The 17,174-nt window shown below is 44.4% G+C and overlaps 1 protein-coding gene across 2 annotated transcripts in view; it reads right to left on the bottom strand.

The window, feature by feature from the left end:
* Positions 1 to 248: 248 nt before the first annotated feature.
* CLUH (clustered mitochondria homolog) overlaps positions 249 to 17,174 on the bottom strand; it is a 91,851-nt gene continuing 74,925 nt past the window's right edge. For both annotated transcript variants that reach the window (XM_039341785.1, XM_039341795.1), the window contains exons 17-26: positions 16,796 to 16,880; positions 14,685 to 14,838; positions 13,920 to 14,059; positions 11,914 to 11,994; positions 11,640 to 11,765; positions 8,544 to 8,665; positions 7,657 to 7,750; positions 5,772 to 5,906; positions 3,627 to 3,700; positions 249 to 1,868 (exon numbers count right to left, since the gene is read on the bottom strand). In XM_039341785.1, coding sequence (XP_039197719.1) covers positions 1,718 to 1,868; positions 3,627 to 3,700; positions 5,772 to 5,906; positions 7,657 to 7,750; positions 8,544 to 8,665; positions 11,640 to 11,765; positions 11,914 to 11,994; positions 13,920 to 14,059; positions 14,685 to 14,838; positions 16,796 to 16,880 — 1,162 coding nt within the window. In that variant the 3' untranslated portion in view covers positions 249 to 1,717. The remainder of the gene's footprint in view (positions 1,869 to 3,626; positions 3,701 to 5,771; positions 5,907 to 7,656; positions 7,751 to 8,543; positions 8,666 to 11,639; positions 11,766 to 11,913; positions 11,995 to 13,919; positions 14,060 to 14,684; positions 14,839 to 16,795; positions 16,881 to 17,174) is intronic.

A 17,174-nucleotide genomic window follows, 5' to 3' on the forward strand; every position in this document is an offset into this window, starting at 1 on the left:
TTCTATTCTATTCTATTCCTAATTTCTATTCTATTCTATTCTATTCCTAATTTCTATTCTATTCTATTCTTATTCTACTCTACTCTTATTCTATTCTATTCTATTCCTAATTTCTATTCTATTCTATTCTATTCTATTCTATTCTATTCTATTCTATTCTATTCTATTCTACTCTACTCTATTCGGTGTAAATATGTGCTTTGCACAGAAAGCAAGCAGAAAGAGGAGAAACAAAAGCAGATGCAGAATTAGGTTCATGATTCTTCGTTTTTAATACATTCACAGATAAACCTTAGAAATAAAAAGAGACATTGATTTGATTCTACTGCTGGGGCAGATTTTTTTCCACGGATGGCAATCTTGGCTGCAAGTGTCAACTGTTTCTCTGCCACCCACTTCCCAATCCCTACCTCTGTTCCATGGATGCTCTGGCAAGTGGGCTTCCTTTTGTGCAAATCCCCCCCCCCCAGATTGGGAGGGGGAAGAGCACTGAGGCACTGAGAATTATCCAAGAGGCAGGTGATGTGTAACAGTGCGGGTGACGGAGAAGTGACAAGATTTAGGTCTGATAACAAGACGATCAGCCCTTCCCAGGCCCTGGAACTCAGTAGCAGTCAGTGGTCAGTGGAAGTCAGTGGAACTCTCATTCCCATCACTCTGGGCCCCACATATAACCATTCACTTGCAAATGCTTGGGAGGGGGAGAGGGAGGGAAGGAGACACCTTTGATCAACCAGTATCGAAAGTGGCTTTTAATTTTCCAGTTCCTGTACTTTCTTTGGGACGTTTCATCTTATTCCATCTTGTGTGTACCAGAAGGAATTTATTTAGGCACTCTTTTTCCTGGGAAGTGACCAGTTGCAAAAAATAAAATATTCCCCGTTTTTTTGAAGCTAAACGTGGCACCTGAATGGAACACAGTGGCTTTTCTCCTAAATGTGGCCCGGGGGAGGGGGAGGGGGGGAGGGAAGGAATTATGTGCCTCAAAAGTTTGCCTCTTCTGTACCAAATCCATCTGGGCTTTTTAAAAAAATCAATATTCAGATAAAAAATATGGCTGAATTTATATTTAATATATAATATTTATAATGTTGCAGACACCTAAACAGTGTTTAAGGGGCTGAGGTTTAAAGGCAGGAAGAAAGGAGGGGAAGAAAAAAAAATACACTTTAAAATCCATAGTGGTGGGGTGGTGGCCCAAAAAAAAAATAAAATAAATGTCATTTTGCAAAGTTAAATGTCTTTTTTTTTTTAAAAAGTCAACGTAAAAATGACCTGAGAAATATTATATTATCCCTCACTTGGAATTAAATCTCTTATGTACACAGTAGAAATGGATGGATGATACACGCACGCACTCACGCACGCACACACATACACGCAACGTACATCTCCTGCCCCTCTTCTACCTCTCCCCACCTCAATGCGGCATCCTTGGCCTTTGTCTACTTGGGCCGTTTTGGACACAGACCTTTGCTGTTCCACTCCACCCGAGATGCCAGTTGGCGGTACTTTAGACAGGCAGACTTCACTTCTCAAAATTTTGTTCTTTTGCATTGTAAAATTCATTGTACCAGTGCAAATCAAACACAAACAAAACGAAACGAAACCCTCCCCAGAAACAAACAACATTGCCAAAGTTGTCCCAGAGTGAGGCTGAGCCACCCGGGGCAAATTCTTGTTGTGAGGACCAGTGAACTAAAAAGCTCTTTAAGCTCTAAGGGGTGTTTGGACGGATGGGCTGGCCTCGGTCTTCCTCTTTGGGGTTTTTTTTCTCTTCCGCCTCTGGCTGATCACTGCTCCGGAAAGACTCTTGCAGCTGCTGCCTTCTCTGAACCTCGGCCTTAAGGCTCTCTAAATCTTTTTGGCTGTGGAAAGAGGAGAAATAAGGAATTATTTCGTTCCGTGGGAAACCCCATTTGGGGCGATAGCAGAAGGAAGGCAGATATTTTTCGATTTGGTGGACCAAAAGAGAAGCTGAGCTCCTTTAAAGCAAGAATCTGAGCGGACATTTTGGGACAGGAAGACCATCAACTTCAAATACGGAAGGTTCCCGGGGGCCAATTGGGGCCCTGTTAAGACCGGGCCTAAGCTGCCATATCTAAAGAAGAAGGAAACCCGCAAACAGGGTAGGCAAAAGCCAGGAAAAGTAGGCAAAGTAGGTAAGAAAGAAACAAAGGAAAAAAAAAATCTGAAACCAGAAAAAAAGAAGCTGGGTCTGAGCACATGGGAACCCCCTCCCCAAATCCCATCAACAGCTACCTGATGTGTAAATCAACAAGGCAAAAGAATAGCTATCACTCTTGTGAATCAACAAAGGAAGGACTTGGGGGGATAAAAGGGGTCCTGAGGTCCATCCACTCTTTGAGTCGTCTTTGGATCCAGACATGGCAGCTTCCTTCTCTCTGGCTAGCTAGTGCCTCCCAGCCTAGTTGAGGACATGGGTAAGTGTGGAGGAGTGTCTGTGTATGTGAGAAACAGCAGATATATATTTGCTGTATATATATGAGCGTGAATGACCATAAGCCAAACCTGGGATGCTAACAGATGCTATGCTGAGATGGGAAGTCAATACATTTTAATAAATAAATAAATAAATAAAATAAAATGCTCCTCCTGCTCAAAGAAATGAGTGATGGGCCTCTCTAGAGAGTTGGGCTAGGTGGATTGATAAATCAGATAGATAGATAGATAGATAGATAGATAGATAGATAGATAGATAGATAGATAGATAGATAGATAGATGGAACCTATCAGATTTATCAATCCACCTAGCCCAATGGATTGGGTAGGTAGGTAGGTAGGTAGGTAGGTAGGTAGATAGATAGATAGATGATGGATCTATCTATCTATCTATCTATCTATCTATCTATCTATCTATCTATCTATCTATCTATCTATCTATCTACCTACCTACCTACCTACCTACCTACCTACCTACCTACCTACCTACCTACCTACCCAATCCATCCCATCCCATCTAATATCTCTCTATATATGCCATCAATCTCATTGACAAGTGACTCTGGGCAATTTACATCATAAAAATAGCAATATAAAATATTAAAATGTCAAAACGTGAAAAAACAAAGAACATTAAAAGTTAGCAAAACCAGAGTAAAATAGGAACCAGTACATAAACGGGGTGGAGATATGATCTTCTTCCCAATCTACCGGTATTGATTGCATGTGTGGGTGTGTTAAAACTCATGAAAATGTTAATTATGCTGGCAAATCAATATCTAGCACCAGAATTTTGTGCAAATGAGTTATGTGTAATAAAAAAAAATTGCCCCAGGTACACTTTTATTTTAACTGATAAATTCAACAGCATCCTGGGAGCAGTCTACTGTGGTTTACAAATTATGAACAAAGGATGAAAAGAGACACAGGACAAAGGATTTTTTGGGAGGAGAAGCTGAAAAAGCAGATGGAAAACTTTAAAACAAAATTTGATCAGTAAAAACGTGCCAGGCCCTGAAGATCTGTGCAAAAACCACATCGGACTGATTTCTCCCTGTCCCTGACTTCCCCTTACATGCAGTTTGCAAACTTTCTTGGAAGGTTCCCGAAATCGCCTGCTGTTGGACTTGAAGTGAAGCAACATGAGCACCCGGGCTCTTTACCTGAGTGGAATGAAGAGGATTCCGTTGATAATATTCAGCTGCTCTAAGACGCTGGCCATGCTGGGAGCTGTGAACTAGGAGGTGAACAAGCCGAGTTTAGTGCCACATTAAGAAAGAAAACAACCAAAATCACACTTCCTCCTTGACCTATGACCACAATTGGGTGCAGAATTTCCACTGCTAAGCAAGGCGGTTAAGTGACTTGTACCCCATTTTTTTTTTTTTTGCGACAGTTGTTAAGCAAATCACTTAAGTCACATGGTCGTTGTTAAGCTAGTCCAGCTTCCCCTACTGATTTTGCTTGTCAGAAGTCAGCTGGAAAGGTCACGAAAGGCGATCACGTGACCTTGGGATGCTGCAACTGTTGTAAATACATGTCAACATTGGGCCAAGTGCCCAAATTTTGATCACGTGACCATGAGGACGCTGCAAGCATTGTAAATGTGACGGCTGATTGATTGGTTGTACGCCACTTTTTTTCACTGCTGTTGTTAACTCTGAACGGTCACTAAACGAATGATTGTTAAATCAAGGACTATCTATACTCCATTAGCAAGTCAAGAAATTGGCTTCTTTTTAAGTTCCTTTGAGTTTTGAAAACCTCTGTGATTCTTAACAGAGAACAAGCCTGGATTCAAATTCTTTTACCCAGGGATTAAAGATCTGCCCAAATGTGCAATGAGAATGGAATCTTTAAAGGCTGTTGCTTCTTCCAGGTGCCTAAATTAAGTTGTGCTTTGAAGTGGAGGAACAGGAAGAAGAAGAGCAGGGCAACAGTAAGCAGGCTGAATGGATGATAGGCTAGGGAATCCTACGGCATGGATGATGGACTGGGGAGACAACCAGACCTTCTGGCACGACTGTACTCCTACCCGTCTTTTCCTAAACCTTGGATTTCAGTAGCTGATGGCTGCTGCTACTGCTGCTTTCTCCTTCCACTCTTCCTCCATTTGGTGTTAGATCAGCGGTTCTCAACCTATGGGTCGTAACCCCATTTGGGGTCGATCGACCATTTCACAGGGGTCGCCAAGCAAGGCTGTCCGCCATTTTTTCCCCTTTTCCGGCGGGTGCCTTACCTCCCTTGGGCTGGGCCAGCTGGTGGCCCAGCCGGTGGTCGGCCTGCTCTGTCTCTGCCGCTTGCCAGCTATGCCTCGGCCGGCGCAGGGGGCGGCACCACGCATGCGCAGCGCTCCCGGGCAGGGAAATCCTTGACTTACAACCGGTTGGGTAGTCCTCGACTTATGACCGGTTTAGTCCTCGACTTACGACCGGTTGGGGGTCACGGCATTAAAAAGGTTGAGAACCACTGTGTTAGATGAACTTCCCCAGCCATTTTTGTCTCCTCCAATACTTTGTAAATGCAGAAAGGCATGAACAAGGGTCTATGGAGAGTCTCAATAATGCAGGTCATGATTGTCCCAAACTTGCTTTTTCCAAAAGGCAACTGGACTTTGTTTTGGTTTTTTTCTTTGAAAACATTTCGCTTCTCATCCAAGAAGCTTCTTCAGTTCTAACTGAGAACCAAGGAAGCCCAGTTGCCTTTTGAAAAGCACCTTTGGGACAAAAGCATAAACAGAGTTTGTTTTGGGGAAGGGAGCTATGTTCACATCCCTGCTCAGCCAACCAATCAAACATCTTCAACAGAAAGACAGAGATTCTTCCCGTCCTCAAAGGAGATGCAGTGTGCATGGGGCAGGGCAAAAATTTTGGAACCCATTTTTTTTTCAGTTGTCAATAATTAAGAAATGCCTCATGCATCTCTTAATTTTTGTTTAATTTCCCCCCCCCCCAAAAAAAAACAAGTAAAAGTGATGCCACTGAAAAACAACATTCTGTCCCCAAATTTGATTTTGCAGGATCGAGGGATTCTAGAGACCAGATATAATCGGCCAACATCTTGAAGCACCATGTGACCTGGGCAAGACCAATCAAGAAGGGGCTGCAACCAACGTGGACTCTTCCAGATTTAAAAAAAAAAAAGCCCTCTTTTACAGCGGTGCAGAATAAACTGCACAAGCCCATTGAAGTGCACTGCACAGGTTCCTTTCCAAAACTAGACTGGCCACTGAAAACGAGAGAGGAAGAGTAGAGATGGGCTAGTTCATCTCCAACACCCCTGACAGGGGACAAATTTGAGCCACTCACTTTCAAGGGCATAATGTTGGCGTTGGATCCGTTTTTGTAGATCTCATTCATTGTGCGTTGGAGGGCCACAGCCTGCTGAGTCAAATATTTCAAGTACTCCGAGCTTTCTTTGGTCTTCTCGTGATGCTCACCAAGCTAGCCAGAAAAGACACACGTGCATCAAAGAGGAATTAAGAGGAAACCTACTGCAATGCGTTCTACACATGGGGCTACCCTTGAAGAGTATCCGGAAGCTGCACCAGCACAAGCAATAACAATAGCCCTTACATATATATATACTGCTTCACAGTGCTTTATTAGCTCTCTCTAAGTGGTTTAAAGGGGCAGCACAGGGCCCCCAGCAATCTGGGTCCTCATTTAACTGACTTTGGAAGGATGGAGTCAACCTTGAATTGGTCAGGATCAAACTACAGGCTGTGGGCAGAGTTAACCTGCAATATTGCCTTCTAACCACTGTGCCACCAGGGGTTCAGTTTTGGTTCTGCATGTAACACCTGTGCTACGGAAGCTGCATTGAGTGCCAGTTTGCTTCTGGGTCCAATTTAAGATGTTGGTCATTACCTATAAAGTCCTTCACGGCATGAGACCAAGTTATTTGAGCTTGTCTCAATTAACTGACACATCCCACCTGGGCAGGTAGGCAGGGTATATTGAGGATGCTATCAGTTGAAGAATTTGACTGGTGGGTCTAGGAAGAGATCCTTCTCTGCTGCAGCCCCACCCTCCTATGAAGCAGCCTGCCCATGGAGGCGAGGCAGCCCCCCCCCCAACTTTCCCAGCTAAGATCTGGCTCTGCCAACCGGTCTGGGTTCTAGCAGTGCCATGCAACCCAGTGGGTAAAGGTTGGTGGGCTAAAAGTACTTCCTCTGCCTTTTAACTCTGCAATTGTTGTTTTTCTTTTTGCACTTTGTTTTAACCTGGTTTGTAACTTTGTTTTTAACTGTAGCGTTTATATGACTTTGCTGTTTTCTTTGTAAACCACCCAGAGACATGCAAGTGTGGGCGGAATAGAAATTTGGGTAAACAAATAAACAAAATACTGCCGTGCACTCAGAGCACTTTTTCTTCCATTCAGTGGCTAACTAGGTACGGTGGCCAACATGTCCGGCAGCTGCACTCATAAAATGCAGAAAGAAAAAGATCTTTTTGAAGGTGCAGCACCCGTATACTGCACTCTTCAGAGGTCAATAGCCTTTAAGGGATCTCCAATTGGTCCAATTACTAACGTTTCAGTACGGCATTTTGGGAAAGGGTCTGCCTGTTTTCTTTTAAAAGTTTTCTTTTTTAAAAAAATACATAGAACAGTCTTAAAAGAGTAAAAAAAAATCCCACTCGGTTAGAAAATAGGTTGTCCACAGATCCTAACATTTAAACAAGTGCTTTTTTTTTTTGGCACATGTGTCAGAAGCACTGAGGCACTTCCGGGTTGAAAGGATTAGCTGGTGACATCACCACTGTCCCGGGGACACCCAGTTGGGGGTTTCTTTCATATCCCTGGCAGGAGCTGGGGTGAAGGAAGAGAGCTCAACCCCCCCACTCCACAGTGGCTTTCAGGCCCCCAACGCAGGATTGCTAACCTCCTGTCAAGTGTCCCAAACATTTGAGCCACCATACTGAACAAGTGCTTACTACACCTTTCTACTGGATCTTTGCTACCTGCGATCCAATGTACTTGTTGATCATTTCCCAGTTTCTCCACCCTTTTTCTTCCCTTAGACGTTTTACCGACTGTGAATGTTCTATGACTGGATCTCACCGCTTTGCAAATGCTCGGCAGAACAACCTGTTTCAAATTACACTACGTAGCAATCCGCAGCTTAGTTTTAAAAGCACGGAAGACAGATAGATGCTCTATTGAGCTAAGCAAGGAAAAACAAAATCGAACCTGATTTTTATAAATGGTGTAGCCTTCTTTCTCGTGCTGCAGAGCTGACCGAAATTCAGCTTTACTCTCATATACGCGGGCTACCAAGTGATGGCTGAAAGACAAAAGATAAAAGAACAGAAGATGGGACACAGTTTCCAGGCATGACTGAAAGAAAAGTGTGCACGAGACAATGAGAAGTGCCAAACGGCCTGGGATACTTAGCTTCTCTTAGAGATAGCATACTTAGAGGCAGTTTGCTCTAGTGGTTAAGGCTCCAGGCGAGAAAGCAAGAGACCCTGAGTTCAAGTCCCGCCTTACCCTCGAAAGCTAGCCGGGTGACTTTGGACCAATCAAAAGGAGATTGTGAGTTCTATTCCCGCCTTTGCCATGAAAGCTGCCTGAGTGACTTTGGGCCAGTCACTCACTCTCAGCCCAGCCCACCTCACAGGGTTGTTGTGGGGAAAATAGGAGGAGGAAGGCATGTTGGGATCTGTTCGCCACCTTGAGTCATTTGTAAAAATATCGAAGGCGGGATATAGATACACAAATAAAACAGACAACACTTGCCTTCTGCAGCATTTTGTACAGGTATCTATAAAGAGAAGACTGGTTCCCCTTTAGTGTTTAGGAAAATACATTAGATTGTTTGGAAAGAAGGGAAAATACCAAATGGAAGGAGATTATTGAAAATCTATTAACAGGAACATTCCACACTTTTGTTGAAGTGACCATTTGCCTCTGCCCCTCTCTCTCTCTCTGTGTATGTGGCTATTTGAACAATAATTCTTGAATACCTTCAGTTTCACCTCTGCATGTTGCTGGTATATCCTGAATAGATTGAGGCAAGCTTCTACACAGGATGTTGAGTTGTCACCTGTTAGCAGAATTGGGAAGAGGGAACTCACCTCAGTGCAACTTTTAGGGACTTGGCCCCGTGGAACTTGGAGTTGATCACCAGAGCGTTCTCCAGGAATCGCAGTGAGAGGTCATATTCCATAACTCCGTGAAGGACCAGGCCAATGTTGTTCTACGGAGGGAGATCATGTGCCGGTTAGAAGGCAAACTAGGACCAAGTTCCTACTCTGGGTAAATTTCTATATACAGATCAGGGAAGGACCATCAAAGACATCCATCTCATCACAGTGGTGGTCCTCAATTTCTGACCACAATGGGGACCATAAATTACGTTGCTAAGCAAGGCAGTTCTCAAGTGAGTGGCACCTAATTGTATGAGCTTTTTTTGTCATGGTTGTTAAGTGAATCACACAGTCATTAAGTGAATCTGCCCCCCCCCGCCCTCCGACTCTGCTTGTTAGAAGCTGGCTGGGAAGGTCACAAATGGTGATTACATGACTCTGAAACAGTGCAACCGTCATAAATACAAGCCAGTTGCCAAGCACCCCGATTCTGATCGCATGACGGTGGGGATGTTTCGACAGTTTTAAGGGTGAGGATGGGCTGCAAATTATTTTTCAGTGCTACTGTGACTTCAAACGGGCACTAAGCGAATAGTTGTAAGTTGAGGACGACTTACATAAAAGACCAGCTCAAAAATCAAAGATAGAACAAAGAGTTTCCGATCCAATGCTATTATTTTTGGCCCAACACTTGCCAATTTTTAAGTTCTGCTTATACATCAAGCTTAACCGAATCAGTTTAAAGATTTGGCTGCTTCGTTGCCAAAATACAGGTGGTCCTTGATCGACAACAGTTCATTTAGTGACCATTCAAAATTACAACGGCACTGAAAAAAGCGACTTATGATCGTTTTCCGTGCTGATGACCGTTGTAGCATTCCCCAGGGTCACGTGATCAAAATTCAGAGGCTTGGCAAGTGGTTCATGCTTATGACTGTTGCAATGTCCCGGGGCTCAGCTGTCTGAAAAGGAAAGTCAATGGGGAAGCCAGATTTGCTTAACAACCGTGTTACTAACTTAAAAGTGCAGCGATTCACCATGACAAGAAAAGTCATGAAATGGGGCAAAACTCACTTAACGGTCGTCTTGCTTAGCAATGGATATTTGGGGCTTCAATTGTGGTTGTAAATCGAGGACTACCTATATGCATGTCTTGCCTAGGCTTAACCTTAACCTTGCCCTATTGCAGTTCAGGATGTTAACACCAGAGCATTTGGCTGATATGTACTTCAGTGCACTGTGTGAGCCTGGAGTGATGTAGGAATCCAGCCTGGATTAGAATAGAATAGAGCTGGAAGGGACCTTGGAGGTCTTCTAGTCTAGCCCCTTGCTCAAGCAGGAGACCCTGTACCATTTCAGACAAGCGGCTGTCCAGTCTTTTCTTAAAAATCTTCAGTGATGAAGCATCCACAACTTCTGGAGGCAAGGTGGTTAATTGTCCTCACTATCAGGAAGTTTCTCCTTAATTCCAGGTTGCTTCTCTCTTTGGTCATTTTCCATCCATTGTTTCTTGTCCTGCCCTCTGGTGCTTTGTGACAAGCCCCTCAAATACCGGAACACTGCTATCATGTCACCCCTAATCCTTCTTTTCTCTAGACTAGCTAAACCCAAATCCTGGAACCGTTCTTCATATGTTTTACTCTCCAGGCCTTTGATCATCTTAGTAGCTAAGCCATAAATGGTTTATACATTGAGGCATAGTTTGAAATCCGCACACATCCATTATATTGATTGACCTGGATTGAAGCTTTGGCAAACCATGTGACTTTATTCCATTTGTTTACCTCCACAAGGAGGTGTATAAACTGTTGAGTGAGCTACAGGTGCATTCAAAAAATAATGGGTACAGAAGTAAAAAACCCCACAACCTTTTGTTTAATTTCATTTACCTTTCAACACTTAAATTAAAATCTAATTAATATGACTTCTTTCCAGTTATTTAGTTAATAGTCTCTCCCTTCCACTGCATCAAAAACTACAATGGGCTTTGCTACGACATTAGTTGTAGTAAATGCAATGTTGTTGTAATGTATTAATCCGTATTCAAGTGGGGGGGATAATATATGTGTATATGTGGGTCTTTTTTGTGACGCACCCTTTTCTTTTTTAATGTTTTGATTGTTTTATGGTTTTTTTCTTTTTTGGGATTTTTTGGGGGGAGTTTTGTATTTAACTTTGTCTTAAATAAAATAAAAATATATGATAAAAAAAACTACAATATGCTAACAATATTTAGAATCTTTGGACTCTCGACAGTCCGCTAGTTCTTTTTTACAGGCTGCATGTTGTTAGCATATTGTAGTTTTTTTTTAAAAAAAAAAAACATGTATAGTAATGGATTGGTAGGTCTGGCACTCTGATTAAGACAAAGAGTGACACGAACCACTGAACTGAATCAGGATGATACCACTCACCCCAAGGGGATTGTAAGCAGCTTCAAGGGAATTACAATTTTTATTTTCCAAAACAGGTCAGGCAAAACAGAAAGCTAAGAATGAAGCACGCTTTGAAGAGATGGCTAAACTTGGGGCTTTATTTACCTCACAAAACCCTCCAGCGATCCCCAGTGGATAATTTCCTCCCCACTGGGTGCAAACCATCCTCTTTGCCTCTGAGAATCTGCAGAAGAGCTTTTTGTAGTAAAGTTCAGTATTTTTATCCCTTTAAATGTCTGGTTTTTCCAAAATGGATTTGTTTTTAGTGAGAAGAGAAAAACTAAGGACGACCAATCTATTGCAAAAAAAAAAAAAAAAAAAAAATCCGGAGCCTGGTCACACCTTTTCCAACTCACAAATTTTATTAAAAAGGCAAACAGTTTGTGTGACCTGCGGTTGTAATGCCGTGAGTACCTCTAGCCATTGTGATTTGCAAGTCACGCTTAATGGCTTGAGAAGATGTGAGTCAGGCAATCAAGGCTTGTTTAAAAAACCACTGTTACAACAAAGCTGAAGTCTGATGTGCAAATGCAGCCTAGTCTCTAGGGGAAATTTCCCTCCCAAGAGCGTAAACCCCGTGAGCATCAGAAGCTGAAAAATCATGATTTTTTTTCCACCGAGGATCAGCAAAGCTAAAGAGGAGACTTACATCCAAAAGGGCCATCTCTGGGTGATCCTCCCCGAACACCAACAGCATGAGGTAGCGTGTGCGGTACAGTAGATTGAGTGCTGTGGACAACTGGCTGTTTGCAAAGCAGTACAAAGCAAGATGCATCTGTAAAGGCAGGGGAGAGACGCTCAGACACACAATGGTGGACCAGGATGTCTTCTTGACCGAATCTTTCAGATCTGCACCACGGTAGACACAAAAGGCAACAACTTTCTTTCCTTCAGCCCATCCCCCTTTATGTTATGCTACTTACATATTCTTGGATTGTGTTGGGATGCTCAATGCCCAGGACCCTTTCACTCATTAGCACCGCTTTCTGTTGATTGCTTAAGGCCTAGAAGGGAAGAAAATACAGTCGGGAAAACCAAATCAGCGGTTGTGGCTGGCATTATCAGAAAGCTCCCATTTTGTGCAGGGAAAGTTGGAGTTAAGAGGGGGCGGCTTCAGCTGATGTGAAAAAGCCAAAACTCGGGTTTTTATAAATCTCTAGACCAGTGGTTCTCAACCTTTTTAATGCCGCGACCCCCAACCGGTCGTAAGTCGAGGACTACTCAACCGGTTGTAAGTCGAGGACTACTCAACTGGTGCAGCACCGTTTGCAGAATGGGACTTTTGGCGGGCTCAGCGGCAGAGACAGCCTGGACAATTCCTATTGGCTTTTGAAAGCCAATAGAATTAGACTCTATTCAAGAGAGTCTATTCTATTGGCTTTCAAAAGCCAATAGAATAAAAGGGAGTAGCACAGCTAAGGAAAAGGGGGAAAAAATGGCGGACTGCATTGTTTGGCGACCCCCGTGAAATGGTCGTTCGACCCCAAATGGGGTCCCGACCCACAGGTTGAGAACCATTGCTCTAGACTACTGCAGCACTCTGTACATAGAGCTGCCCTGAAAGATGATCAGAAATACAAAATACAGTGGGCTTCTACCATGTTTTCCCCAAAATAAGACCTGGTCTTATTTTGGGGGGGGGGGTGTCTTTTTCACTCACCTTGTGGTGGCGGCACCAACAGCTCCACCCAGCAGGCCCACTTCTTCTGTGGCTGAAGGAGCAGCTTCATTCTGCAGCTGAGAATGGAGCTCCAGCTGCATTTTGCAGTCAGAGGCCTTCTGGAAAGGCCTCTGCAGCCGAGAACCGAGTTACGGATTGAATCCCCACCCCTGCCCTAGCTTGATTTTTAGGCCTGCACCTCACCCCAAAACTAGGGCTTATTTTGGGGGGGCTTATATTAGGCCCACCCCCAAAAAATCAAGCTAGGTCTTATTTTCGGGAAAACACGGTATAAAAAACACTGTTGTGGATGCTGTACTGGTTGCCGGTAGGTTTCTGAGGATAAAGGATAGTTCTCGTCATCAGCTAAAATGACCTACATCAGAGGTCCCCAACCTTTGCAGCCAGCCACTCACACAGCCTAATTCTGAATAGGCCGTGGCCCGGTACTGGGCCGTGGACCTGACCTACATGCTTATAGCACCTAGATCAGAGGTGTCCAGCCTTGGAAACTTTAAGACCTATGGACTTTAACTTCCAGAATTCCCCACCCGTGCATGCTGACTGGGGAATTCTGGGAGTCGAAGACCACAAATCTTACAAAGTTGCTAAAGTTGGACACCCCTGGCCTAGATGCTTCAAGGATCTCCTCTGCATAATGCTTGACAATTCAGGGCCTGCTTCCCACCTAAGAATATTGACAATACCCTCTCTTGGTCCCATAAGGCTGATTTGGGCATGGGAACAAAATGGCCATGTGTTTAATATACACTTTCTCCCCAGGATACTTTACTTCCAACAATAGCAATTTTTTTTTTGTAAGTAATACTGCCTTGGTTTCTTGGACATTTTATCTGCTCTGTTCTGCAACTTTTCCAGCTCCACAATATCCTTTTAAGGTGTTCTCTTGAGTCTGGTTATTTTCCTGTGGACGTTTCATTACCAAACTCATTACCAAACTCATTATCAGTGAGTTAGCACTGAGCTACAAATAGTCTCTCCTGCAGCCTGTCATTTTATCACATGAGTTAATTTAAATTGTATGTTAGGCAGAACAGAAGGAAACATGAACCACAGATGCTACAAGTTGTGGCAATGTCTTCCAACTAATGCTAAGCAGGAAAGCCATACATCATTAGGATTGAGAAAAGGGAACCTTTCCCAGACATGCAAAACCAGATGTATTTCTGTCCTGATTTGCTAAGGCTGTTATGATTATGTAGAATAAGCAGATACTTTGAGCAGACTCGGATTCCTATTTCTCTGTACCTCTGAATAATCTCCCATGATGTAGTTTAGGCGTGCCAACAGCCGAAGGCAGGCACAGATCTCCACATGCATCGCACCGTACACGTTGTTGAACAGGTTTAAGGCTTCGCTGATCAATTCACAACCCTCTTTCAAGAAACCTAGGAGAGAGATGGAAAAATAAGATCCTGTTCTCTTAACACACTAACCTCATGTGCCATTACCACTGCAGCCACGCCCACCCAATGGGCCACACCCAGCCAATTGGCAACACCCAGCCAACAGGCCACACCCACCCGGCACCCTATGATGCATAAGTGGGTTTTGGGTTGCACTTTGGGCACTCAGTCTCTAAAAGGTTCGCCATCACTGTTCTAGGACTATACAGGTAGCCCTTGACTCACAACTATTCTTTTAATGACCGTTTGAAGTTAGAATGGCACTGAAAAAAGTGACTTACATGTCATAATACGACTAACAATCACCTTGCTTAGCAATGAAAACTCTGAAATACAATCCCAGTTGTGACTGTTAAGTCAAGTACTACCTGTAATTGTATTCCAGTGATTGTTTACATACGTTTGAAGAGGAAACAATAATTTAATGTGCTTCTCTTTATTAAATGAATGTATTTCTTATGAGCGTCTATATCCCTAGAATTGAACGTATGGAAAAATGGGACCTTACTCATTTCAAAGGGAACCAGATTTAATCAACAACTCTCTCCCACCCCGACTGTTCCTTTCCCGTATGAAGCTTGAAAGGTATTTCATCGGGGGTTCACACCTTGCTGAACCTTTGCCTGCCCACTCTGGAAGAAGTGGAAGGCATCTGAAGCTTTGGGGTTGACGTGCTTCACAACGGGGAAGATGTTGAGGATGTCCTCCTCAGTGAACGTTGGCTTGTGACGGTTATCAAAGTTATATTCTTTCAGCAGGATCTGAAATACAAAAGAGCCAGAGTTTTCTATGCTTTCCTGATGTCCACAGGAAGGCATAGGGAAAAGATCCTCTAGGACAGGTACTGGGCTGTGGGTTCTTGGCCAGCGGGCCACAGAAATGGCTGGCCAGGGTGCACACATGTGGGCGCGCACTCCCCTCCACTTATGCTAGTGCCCACAGCCGTTTGCGCATCCGTTTGGGTGCTAGTGTGGGGTGTGTGTGGGTGCCGTTTGCACATGCACAAACGGGTGCTAGCTGCTGTGGGGTGTGCGGCTGTTCACGCATGCTCATGGCAACAGTGCAGGGCGCATGTGCAAATGCAGCTGCTAGTACTGCACCAGTGGGCATAGGCCTGTTTGCGTGCATGCATGCGAGGGTACACGCAGTAATTTGGAAGCTCTCTCTCCATGAGCCCGGAAAGGTTGGAGAACTCTGCTCTAGGAGATCACCTTCAATTACCTAGGGCCTGGACCCTGTGGTGGAATATAGTCCAGATTGGCAGGAGGGCGAGGCACATTCCCAGGGAACGATGAGACAACATAGCTTGGAATCTTTGGTATGCAGAAAGAGGGTGAAGGCAGACACCCTCCAGCACAGAGTTCCCCCATCTTTCAGGGTTGGAGGCCCGGAGCAGGGGAAAGGGGGAAAAGAAGGGATGGTTTTGTGTGTGTGTGTGTGTGTGTGTGAACACACATGTATAACTGTTGTTCACGCAAGTGGGGTCGTGAGTGACGCTGTTTGTTCGTGGGCCACAAACGCACCCGATGACGCTTACATGAGTGGGGCCACAAATGCCCATGACGCTTGTGGCAATGCTCCCGAGAGTGAGGCTGTGCATGTGCACACCATCCAGCCACTTACATGGCCTGGTAGTGGGCTGCGGCCCACAGGTTGGGGATCCCTGTTTTAGCACAGGGGTCCCCAACACTTTGGCCGTGGCCCACTAGCAGACCGTGGCCTGTTTGGAACCAAACTGCACAAGCAGCAGGCAAGCACACATCTGCCTGCACCTCCCACCTGCACAAATGGCAGGCGCTCACGCTCAGGCGCGCAGCTCCATTTTTACAAGTGGCAGACACTCGTGCGTGAAGCTCCATTTGTGCAAATGGAGTCGTACATCCTTACGTGCACACCTGTCACTCACACAGAACCATCCACTTTCCCCCGTCCCCACCCTGCTGGTGCGCCAAGCCAGAAAGGTTGGGGACTTGCTGCTCTAGCAGTTCACAGGTATATATAATAGTTACGCAGAGAAGTGCTTTAGTCTGGCAAGATTCCTGTCTATAGGTAAGCAACAACAAAGAAACCATTCTGTAGTAATTCCTCCTCTCCTTCTTGGTTCCTTGGGCCTGACAGGCACAAACAATGGCAGCCCTCTGAATTAAAATCACTTTAATTCCCTTCAATTAATCCCATGCTGGCTGGGGAATTCTGGAGCTGAAGCCCACGCATCTTAAAGCTGTTCAATTTGCTGATCTAAAAGATCTTTTGAGAATCCCACCTGCACATGAGGGTTTTTCAGTGAAAGCTTTCACGCCTGGTAGATGGGGCTGGACTTGAAGCTGCTCTTATTCTAGAAGGCCCAAAAGATGGCCTCTGAACAGGATTTGCCCAAAATATGGCAATTTCTTTTTACGCTTGTTACATTTTACGATGTTTCTGATTTATGCGGTGCACTACTCAAGAGTCCCAAATAACTCATCTCATTACTGTCTCCACCCAAACCAGGCAGACGGATGCCAAGGAGATGATCTAAAGAAGCTTTCTTCAGCCTGTGGATTTCCAAACTCTACAGCAGTAACTATGCTGGGTGGAGAATTGCATACTGAGAAGGTGGTGCAGGCTGAAAAGACGAGCCTATGCGTGGAACGTTAGCCCCTTACTGGGTCCCTCTGAATGATGTTGAAGAAGTGAAGTGTGGAGAACAGAGCAATGATTTATGTATGCTGATCCCACCTGTATTCCAGTTTTGAGAGAAATCTCCCGTAACAGGGTAATCTTCTGCAGGTTGTATACTTCTACTGCTTGGTCAACACTTTCACTGCAAAAGGAAACAAAAGTCAGGAGGAGGAAGCAGATCATTAAGCAGATCGGATCGTTCGATGAACTCCTCAATTTAGGTAAAGGTGCTCCTTTGAAATCCATGCAGTTTCCCAGCAACAGTATGGAAGCGGTTTGGCTTTTTCTAGGATGTTATTTTTCCCCAATTTCCCAGTACAAGTAGTCCTTGCCTTTATTCACTTAGCGATTATTTAAAATTACGACAACGATGAAAAAAAAATGACCTAGGTTAGCCCGGGGGCTAATGCTGCAAAGCTCCTGATCCTCGCAGAAT

Source organism: Crotalus tigris, unplaced genomic scaffold (genome assembly GCF_016545835.1).
Source record: "Crotalus tigris isolate CLP2741 ecotype Arizona unplaced genomic scaffold, ASM1654583v1 scf7180000017550.10884619, whole genome shotgun sequence".
NCBI lineage: Eukaryota > Metazoa > Chordata > Lepidosauria > Squamata > Viperidae > Crotalus > Crotalus tigris.